The 10896-nt window shown below is 45.3% G+C and overlaps 1 protein-coding gene across 1 annotated transcript in view; it reads right to left on the bottom strand.

Annotated features, from left to right (window-relative positions):
* Window positions 1-3191: 3191 nt before the first annotated feature.
* The window catches only part of LOC139275102 (transmembrane protein 182-like), a 157812-nt gene continuing 150107 nt past the window's right edge, over window positions 3192-10896 (bottom strand). Inside the window, exon 6 of the mRNA XM_070892100.1 lies at window positions 3192-10847. Within this exon, the coding sequence (XP_070748201.1) occupies window positions 10579-10847 (269 nt within the window). The 3' untranslated portion in view covers window positions 3192-10578. The remainder of the gene's footprint in view (window positions 10848-10896) is intronic.

The following is a 10896-nucleotide window of genomic DNA, read 5'->3' as shown; positions in this document are numbered from 1 at the left end:
GCCTGCATGTCATCGTGAAGCAGGCGAAGGATGTTGACAAACTTTTGGGGGCATCCGAAACGGAGGAGGACCCTCCATAGACCCTCATGGTTGACAGTGTCAAACGCCTTTGTAAGGTTGAAAAAGACCATGTATAAGGGCTGGCGCTGCTCCCTGCATTTTTCCTGCAACTGGCGCGCTGCAAAGATCATGTCTGTTGTGCCCAACTCGGGAGCTGCAAAACATTACAGATGGCTCAAGGCTCAGGTCCAACAAAAAACTTGGGACCTAACGAACAGGTGGTGGATGGAGAAAGCACAGGAAATACAACAACTGGCCAACAGTCACGATATGTGAGGATTCTTCACTGCAGTCAAGGCCACCTACGGTCCAAACTCCCAAGGCCCCACCTCACTCCTGGCCAAGAATGGGGAAACACTCATCAAGGACAGCGAGGCTGTCAGGGCCCGATGGAAGGAGCACTTTGAAGATCTCCTCAATCAAGTCTGCCTTTGACTCGAGTGTTATCGATTCCATCCCGCAGAATGCCACCCGGCACCAACTCAGTGAAACTCCAACCTTGCACGAGGTTGGCAAAGCCATAAAACTGCTTAAGAATAACAAGGCTATGGGTGCGGATGGTGTCATGTATTCAACTGTCATTGTAATCTATGTATAAACTGAGCTAAGTTGTACACCGTGAGAACACTGACCACTAGGTGGTGAACTTGTGGGAGACACTCCTAAACTGGACTTTCAGGTATAAAAGGGGAAGCTCCACCCATCTTCTCCACTTCAGTGCTGGCTAATAAAGGTTACAGGTCACAAAGTGACCTTCTCTCTCGTATGGGCCTCGTGTGCATTTGTACTGTATAGTAAGGACATAAACCATGAGATTTAAACCATGCAAACATGGCCACTAGCAGCACAGACGAGAGGTACTGTGTTGGTGATGATTGGGACGATTTTATTGAGAAACTACAGCAAAGATTCGTCACTAAGGAATGGCTGGGTCAGGATTCGGCCGACAAACGCAGGGCTCATCTCCTGACGGTTTGTGGATCCAGGACGTTCTCCCTGATGAAGGACCTTCTAGCGCCAGAGAAGCCGGCGGACAAGACTTTTGAAGAGCTCAGTAAGTTGATTGGGGAACACTTTAAACCTGCGAGCAGCATGCACATGGCAAGGCACCGGTTTTATACGCACTGGCGGCGAGAAGGGCAAAGCGTTCCAGATTTCGTGGCAGACCTCCGGCGACTGGCGAGCCTATATAAGTTCCCAGATGCATGCAGAGCACAGATGCTGTGAGACTTTTTTTATTGAGGGCATCGGGCACGCTGGGGTTTTCAGGAAACTGATCCCTGGCTGACACCTACTCCTGCCGATCCTCCAATCCCCATCCCCCCCGCCGATGCTCCAATCCCCACCCCCCCGCCGATGCGCTGGTTGAACCCCCATCCCCTCGCAATCCTCCACTGCTGGCTCCCGCGATTCACGATCCTCCATTGCCAACACCCTCGTAATCTGCCACTGCCGACCCCCCCACTGTTCCACGATCCTCTACTGCTAACACCCCGATAATCTGCCACTGACTTCCACCGCCCCCCACGGTGATCCCCGACTGCCGATTCCTGACCCTGCCCACCCCCCCCCTTGCTGCCCCCCATTCCAGTGACTCTTTTTTTTTTTGAAATTCGTAGCCAATCGTTCCAATTCTTTGTCAAATCACAAACGCCAGAGGTCACCTTGCACACGCCAAGGATCACTCTGCGCCAATGCTCTTAGCCAAAAGGCCTAGAGCCACTGCACCGTTCCTGGAAGTACTGCAATACCAGGTTCGTGCCATGGAGGTGGATGGGTCAGGTCCCCCACACACCTCCGTGGAGGTGGATGGGTCAAGCCACCCCACCCACCTCCTGTTTCCAAAAAAGCAAGCATATACCTTCCTCATCCGGGGAGAACCACCCGGAGGTCATGGTGGCTACTCCCCTGTCAGGTCAGTTACCAGTGACTCCTTGCTTCTACAGGCCTACTCACCTGCAGCTTACCAGCCTCCTAATCTGTTTGGTGAGTAATATAAACATAAAGGGGTAGAAATTCACCGCCGCCAGAAACGGGTCGCACCTACCGCTTTTATTATGTGGATGAGGTGGCCTTTTGCGCGAAATTTAGCTCTTTGTCATGTTTTTTGCGAGTGGACCAGACGTCTGTCATAATGGAGGCGGTAGTGCAGCTGTGAGCACACTCGAGGGGCAGAAGTGGAGGCAGAACAGAGTCTCCACCGCTGTCAGTCATCAGCGTAGTGCTGATGATGTCATGACGCTTGTGCGTCACCACGTCTGCCGCTGCCAACGCTGCGATTCTTTTAGTTAGGTTCACTGGGCCACCAAGGAGAGTTTCGGCCAGGCCAGCGGCTGAGCACCCAAGAGGGGGTGCCAGGCTGCCTGTTGGCGGCCAGGCCGAAACCAGGGGTATGATTGTTGGGCCGACCTGGCCATCGGCTGACAAAAAAATAAAATGGCGGACGTGGTAGTGCGCCCTCCCTTTGAATGGTCGCCGCACAGCTATGTCGCATACACAGTGCACCGACAGAAAAAACAGTCGGGGGCACCACTCGGTAGCCCGAAGATATTTTCCCCTGAATTTAGGTTGAGATGCGGGAGATTGGCGGTGCGTGCTTCGATGACGCACTTAGGAGTGATTGACAGAAGCGGGGACCACCGGAAAAAGCACCTTGGAGAATTTTGCAAGCGGCGACCATTCGACTCCAAATCGGTGGCCATTCGACTCCGCAGCGTGGCCGCCGCTTTCTGGCAATAAGAGGCATTATCAGGAGGCAGAACTTCGGTCTCTCGGTCTATTTTACTTGGACTATGAGTGCACAAATGAAGGAAATGGGTTTAGCATTAACAAGCAACAAGTCTGACGAGAAATGTTATCTAATTAATAACCCGAAAATCACGGAGGCCACAAATCGGACATGCTGACCTCGATGTCCACCTTTGCGATCTGCCCTCCCATTGAGCAAAGCTTGGCATCAGGATGAAAAATTAGAGTGCAATGTGCATATTTTGTATTAAAGAGCAGATCGTCTTGTGTACCTCTGTATGATGTTCCTTTGAGCAATGGACACTGGTGAAAAGTACGTGGGAATCCTAACTTATGATTATTGAAAAAAAAAACATGTCAATGCTCTTAGGTATTTTTCCAGACTTTATTGTGAAATTAAACTTTAAACAGACTTTTGTGTATATTTGCAATTTTTGCCAAACAGATAGTAAAGGAAAAAATTAAACAAAGGTACAAATTCACAATTTATATGTCCTCATGTGAAAGAAATGCCCTATGCTATTTGAAACAGCAAAATACATTTTGAAAATGAATCAAAAATGACCTAAAACAAGTGAATACACAATGAAAGTAAAATACAGGAACTTTTCATTCACAGTGGAAACATTTTATAAAATGACCTTTTCTTCAAAACATAACTGGTGCCAGCTACTTGCAGTGGAGTTGCTCCACGAATTACAACTTTTATTATTGAATATGCAAGAAATGTTAATACATTTTTAGTTCTACTGATACTTTTACAAAGCAGTATTTAATGCCAATCCCTGGCAGGTTTCCTTTCCTGAAGAATATTAATGCACCAGTTGGATTTTTACAACAGCCTTCGTGGTCCTTATTCTGGTGACAGTCCACAAATTAACAGATTTATTGAATTCCATTTCACAACTTACCAAGGAAGAATTTGGGCTTGTGACCTCTGTCAGTAGTCTAGTACCAAAACCACTTGACTTGTAAAATGAAAAATTAATGTCTCAAATATTAACTATTTATTTTGAAAACGAAGACAAAATTATGTTAAATTAAGTTATTTATTAAGATTTAAAAATGTAACTTATTTTAATATATTTCACTCAAACTTGATCATTTATGCTTATAAATTTTAAAAGTTTTATTGTCAGCTGTTCATCCTCATTTGTCCTCAGCTTCCTATGCTGACCATTTTTTGAGGTCTAATTGGTTTGTGGTAAACTGATGCCCTTTAAAGCATTATTGGTTACATGTTTACTAGAAATCAATCTGTGCTCAGCCTTCTTTTATTCACAGGTAGTTCCAATGTGGATCAACTGTACAAATGAGGCAGTACCTTTTTCTCGACTGCTTGCTCTGCCCCAACTTCTCCTCCTTGGAGTTATGTGGTGGGCAATCTGTCTAGGCCCATTCTTGCTCCCATCCCAATGCCAGTTCCAGCCTTTCAATCTGTACCAATTCTTTTAGAGCTCCAGGTCCCAATCTTCACTGCTGCCCATCCTCAATGGCAATCCCAGGACCCAAGCACTAGCATCACAGCTCCAGTGTCAACCTCAGTTCCCAGCCCACTACTCCATTGAATGTAGCCCTGAATCTCTCCTAGCCTAAAGCTTCATTCCCTCTCGGTCCCACCATCAACTTTCTCTCATTTATGTGTATTGTAGCAAGCTCATGGATGGGCCAATAGGGGTCTGGGCCACAACTCCTGATCCAGTGTAACAGCAAGAGGAAGTCTATCCTACTTGGGGTGGAAGTGCATCTAGACCAGGCAGAATGGAGAATAAGGAAGTAGAGAGAATGGGCAAAAAAAGAGAAACAGGATACCTGTTGGGTCTGCTCAGTGCTGACAGACCTGACATTGGGAAAGGTGCGCTGCTGCGGGTTGACGGTGGGTTAAATATATTTTTTTTTACATAAATTTTTGATTTAGATGTCTGATTTACTAGGAGTCGCTGGCTGCCCTAAGTGGAGGAAGTGCATCCGAGAGGGTGCTGAGCACCTTGAGTCTCATCGCCGAGAGCATGCAGAAATCAAGCGCAGGCAGCAGAAAGAGCGTGCACCAAATCTGACCTACCCTCCCTTACCCTCAATGACTATCTGTCCCACCTGTGACAGGGACTGTGGCTCTCGTATTGGACTGTTCAGCCACCTAAGGACTCATTCTAAGATTCCGAGGGACTGCCTATGATGATGATGATAATTAAAATAATAGGCGGCTATTATTACAATAATACTGGCTGTAATTTTCTGGGTTGTCAGCAGACGGGATCGATGGCAGGTCGGGTGGGAAAGTTTTTTTTTGACCATGGATCAGGAACCCTCTGTCAACCCGCTGCAGCGCACCTTTCCCAATGTCAGGTCTGTCAGCACTAAGCAGACCTGACAGGCAGCGGCAAGCAACCCGGTTAAACTTATTATAATTTTTTTTATCAGGCTTTTTTAAACTTACTTTTTAACTTTATCTTCATGGCCACGGGAACCACGCTATTCATGGGACCACATCTGACCCTGAACAGCGTGAGGCGGGAGTTCAGTGGCCATTGCTCCAGCTGATTACTTAACAGCTTCAAATGTACAATAAGAGCTCCCACCTGACAGATCATCACTTTCCTCAGCCACAAGCTGTTTCTCAGTCCATTTCCAGCACAGATCCTGCAGGCTTTCCAATTTCCAATCTCCATCCACTCTGACCTCATTGGAAGAACTCTCTCACCATTGACAGAATGCTCTGTCACCTCTACTTCACCTGCCATCTATTCCATCAACATAGGTGCCCTTTATACTCTCTCACCTTGGTCCTCAGCATCCCACCACCATCATCACCAGGCACACCAGCATCACCAACAACAACACCAACTTTCTCCGCAATCACCTGATGCTGCACAGGACAGAGGACATCAGCACACGAGCACATTGCTGCCCGGGAGACTAAATTTACTTCATTAGATGGAGGTTGGCACCACCCCACACCAACACCATGAAGCATCTATACAATGGCCAAGCCATTCCTTTCACACTCACTGTTATGTCTCACCATTCACTGCAATTCACTAAGCCACTTCCAAAGGTGCACACATATCTGTCCAAGAACAGAAAGTTTTGAAAATAAGGTTTCAATGTTTGACAGTCAGTAACAGAAACTTTACATGAACATTGGATAAAACACCCGTGTGTGTTGTTAGTTGGTATGATGGACATGGATGAGGGTGAGTGTGAGAGGTGGCTAGTGAAATGGGGATATGATAATGTAGACAGAGACAGAGGGATGGGTGGAGGTGCAAGGTAAGTTGGTATAAGGATGTACAGGAGCAGGGTAGGGAAGGCAGAGTGATGGGGCTGTGATAAGTAGCACAGCAGGATGAGGTTGAGTGTGGCTTTGTAGTAATGTTTAGTGATCTAATGAGATCATTGAAAGGTTTGCACCATTGCATCCAGATCCTCCTGACAACATCCCTGCTTGTGACCACCTCTGCAATATGCAACCAAACTGTCCTGGTCACCTGGGGAAGTCTCTTCGGTACATGGGAAGGGAAGAGGAGCTCCTGCATGCTGTGACTCCCTCCATAAGCCTCTGGAGGGAGTCCTGAGCCCTGCACCCCTATGCAGTGATTGTCAGTATTTGCAGCACTTCAATGCTTGTAGAACACTGACAGCACAAATGTCAAAAGTAAGATGGCCATGGTCCCTTTAAGGAAACCGACTGATGATACGTCATGAATGACATCACCAGACCCGTTTCCTCTAATTGGCCAGGAAACGCGCAGGGCGGGCTTAATAGACCCCATCAACATAAATTCATTTTCCCGAGCGGAATGGAGCCAGCAGCGGGGCGGCGACCCACCACCGTCCAGCGTGGATCTGCCGAAGTGAGCAAAATCCCGGCCATTGTGTTTGAATAAGCTATTCAAACATTATTATCGCAATAATCTTCCATTCCTTCAAGTAAGAGCTCGACCCGTTTCTGGCTGGGACAGAGATCAACTCCTACAAAAGGTAGGTACAGAATAAAATTTAGGGCAGAGTGAGCTCCTAGACTAGTTTCAATTGCCTAAAGGGGTCGGAGAGCAGTTAGCCAGAGTTTTTCCCAAATTGTCCTGGGTTTTTAATCTTTTTTTCACCTCTCTCAGGAGATCACATGGTTTTGGGTGGGGTGGAGAGTGTATATATTGTGATGCACAAGGTATAACAATTATGTGGGACATGCTGAATGGACCTGAGGGCCTTTTCCTGTCAGTCATTGTTCGTATGGCCCCGACCTGCGAGGGAACATCAGCGGCAGGTCGGGCCATAAAAGGAGCGGCGGCCATGGGCATGGTGGAGGCATGTCACTGCAAGGTATAGCGCGAGCTGGTGCAGGAGGGCGACATCATCAAGATCCAGGTTGGCGATTGGAGCATGGGCAGATACAGCAGTAGCAGCGAGAGGGGCGAAGGAGCGGTGAGAGACTGTGTAGGGACGTGATCGGGGTCCAGGGGCAGCACCGACAAGCCCACACTCCGATACATGTGCACACTAGGTCCGTGCAGCAGAGCTGGTCTCCAGTTGTCTTGGGTAATCCTTGCCACTGGACCAAGACCTAGTTCTGTCAAGTCCGCGTGGTGGTTGGCGTGCAAAAGCCACCCCACGTTAAAAAAAATGCACGCACAGGCATCTTCCACCCTTCAGGATGTAGTTCGGGTCCTTCATTGAAACACCTGTGAACTCGCCCTTTTTTTGGCGTGGAAGCAAGTCATTCTCGTTTCGAGGGACCGCCTATGATGATGATGATGATGAGTTCGTATTAACATAAGCATGCATCTGCTATTATTGCTGACTAATTTTTAGATTAATGCATCTTAACAATTTTATTAAAATACGGATATAAATGAGTTAATTTCAAACAAAGACTAAATCCACCCCATGAAAAGCTGAATCAGTAGAATTGAAAATATCAGGAGTGATTTTAACTCTGCAGGCTCAGAGAAACTGTGCAGATGGGCAGTTACAATCACCCAGATGATTTACCCGCTGGAACTCTATTAAGAGCTCACTGTTCCGAATTTAAACTGTTCTTCCGAGCCGGCAGCAAGGACACCCGCCCTAAGCTGGCAGGGTCTTTCTTTACACGTGCACGTCATTGGGAGCTGACTGATGGCCTGATTGGTGGCACCACTGTAGCCTTCCTACCAGGTGAAGACAGTGTGAAGAGTAGCCGGGGCCTTTGGTCCAGGAAGAGCAGGAGTGCTCCTCCAGGCACCAGAAATAAAGCCTAGGTCTCCCTTGCTGCAGACTTTAACCCAATGTTCCCTTTAATTTTTTTGGGGGGAGGGGAGTGCGACCCCTTTAAGAAGCTGCTTGGCCCATTCAAAATACCGCATATGTGAGGTTTTTCCCCATTTCAAAGCCGGTGAGCCAGCTGCACGGGAACTACAGAGCACAGCACGGCTTAAATGGAACATTGCTCTTAATCCCTCCCCCACTCCCAAACATGACACCATTGTCAAACGGTATCCAAAGTTGATCCCACCACCTACCTGCTGCCAGCGAGTGACCCCCCAGGACGCAATATTTTCCATCACTTAATGCCTGTTCTTGGCGCGAAGTCAGCCAGTGATTGAAATGAGGCCCAGACATTGAAATAGCCCGAACCTCATTTCTGGAGCGGCGGGTGAGTTTCTAACTCGCGCATCGCGTGGAGTTAAAATCATGGCCATTGTCTTATGTTTCTACTTCCATTTTATACATCTTTCCCATACCCTGTTCATTAGATTTTCAGCTACTGTTCAGAATAGACAAGAAGGACTTGGGCAAGTTTAATCAAATGAAAATAAATTAGATAGTGACAGCATAGCTAAAAAAACTGCTAAAAGGCAAATCAGAACAGCACAAACAAATGGGAGCTTTAACATTGGCCAACAGAAAACCACTATTGGATTTCAATGATTGTACCATGTTGAATAGTTGATGGTAAGAAAAAGCATAAATATAATTTGATGTCTGAAATTTTGTTATTAGAGCATAATTGGCTCCCATTCACACAACAGTAGACCATTTTGCATTTTGGGAGAATTTGTTTATGGCGCAGAATGTCACCAGAGCTGTATGGAATAGTTTATTGTCCTGGACACTCCATGCAAACTTTTTCAAGCACTCCGGATTAGATATAGAACAGTTAGGTGCAGAATAAAGCTCCTGCTTTGCAGCGTACCTCAGAAGCCCACTCAGAAGAGCATTTTTTTTTACAATATTAGTATGGCAATTCCATTTCCCACAAAGCCATCCTATAGGCTCGCTGAGTGAGATTGCCAAATTTGTGGCAAACTGGCACTCGTGATGTATTGGCTAGGACCTAGGTTGAGGCTGCCAAAGTCATCTTACAGAGAGATTAGATTTTTATCCTATTAGTTGAGACTAGATTCAGGATCAAAAGTCCCAAACATAAAAGAACAGTACCCTAAATAACTTCATCGCTGCAAATGTGATATGAGGAAAACATACGAGATACTGAATGGCTCATACAAGTTAAAATACACTTGGATTGAAATAACAATGCAGAAAGTTAGCAACAAACATGTTAGCATGTTCTTAAGAAATTCCTCTGTTCATTACTTTAAAGGAAAGTATTAACTGGTTTGAAATAAATGGGTTAACATCTTTGTTAAAATGTGTACATAAGAATTTCAGACTATGACATTAAAACATTGCTTACTAATATCAGAAACATTTATCATACAAGTGGTTCTGACGACACTCTAGGATAAATTCATTGATCCACGCTCCCAACGGGGAGCCATGCTCGAACAAAATGTGGGTTGGAGATAGGATGACAACCAATGTTCCCCCTTATTTTAAATTTGGGTGCGCGGTTCCTTTAACGGGCTACGTGGCTCAAAGTTTTGCTAATGCGGGCCTGGCAGACAGCTGCACGATAGCGCTGCTTAGTAGGAACGCTGGATACAGCAATATTCTGCAGATTCTCTGACCTGCACTCCCTTCAAATGGGGCATTTCACTGTGATAACAGGATTGGTGATTTTAACTTTACATTCATAAAAACAAAGCTGTACCAGTTTATGAACATCAGCAGCACTTTGAGATTATATTAGTATCTTGAACAAGTTTAAAAAAAAAACTTTTAGTGCACAATTGTGAATTACACAGAATAGGAAAATGACTGGTATCACAGACATGTATTATAGCTTTGTAGCAACATTTTGCGATAAACTATTGAGTACATTTTCCACACTTGTGCTCCTGCTACAAAGCTTTGTCTATTGAGAGTACATATTGGAAAATGATGCGCACAAAGCCAGGATTTTTTTTTTCTTCAATTAATTTAAATTTATGGAACAAAATATTGATTATTTTCTATATGTTAAATGTTGCTTTTATACTTTAAGGGATTAAAACTTAGCAGGAAGCAAACCCCCTGTAGTTCAACAAGGAAATGCAAAACGTGAATCATGCAGACTAAGAAATTTCTAAGTTTGATGCACAGTCTACACTGAGTAAGCTCTGTGACTGTAAAAACACTACCATTTATTTAACTTTGTGCTCTTGGGTTCATGCAGGGAAAAGGGTCTGGTTGCTGTCCAGTATTCACTGTGAAAATTGCACTTGTGTGGATGTCGGGTGAGGACAGGAGAACAGCCCATCAGCAATCATTATCTAGGCTCAAATGTGAAGAATAGCTATTGGGGTGAACAACAGCATATACCCATTTAACATGACTCCTGGAGAAATGGGGAGAAAATTTGGGGAAGGGGAAATCACAGCATGAGAATATGAAATATAATAGAAACAATCAGAAATCATCATCGCCAACTTTATCAAGTGGCATAGAATATGCTATGTTTTTTTTGTTTTGAGCAGCACGTCCAACTTGAAAGAAGAGTAAACCTGCAAATAAGCAAAAGAATACACCAACAGGAGCTGCCATGAAAGACCAACCAAATTGAACTTTAACCTTTGGATGTGAACATGATTTATTTGGTTCAATGATCTGGTCCATCACAGCAACAAGAGCTTGAATCCAATAGATGTACATAATAATGGAAAATGTGGAAAAAATACCTGAAAACAAAAATAATTGTAATTAGTGCTGTAGTTAGGCATATATATT

Source organism: Pristiophorus japonicus, chromosome 10, assembly GCF_044704955.1.
Source record: "Pristiophorus japonicus isolate sPriJap1 chromosome 10, sPriJap1.hap1, whole genome shotgun sequence".
Taxonomy (NCBI): Eukaryota; Metazoa; Chordata; class Chondrichthyes; family Pristiophoridae; genus Pristiophorus; species Pristiophorus japonicus.
The sequence above is the reverse complement of the archived record's forward strand: the minus strand, read 5'-3'. Positions and strand labels throughout refer to the sequence as shown.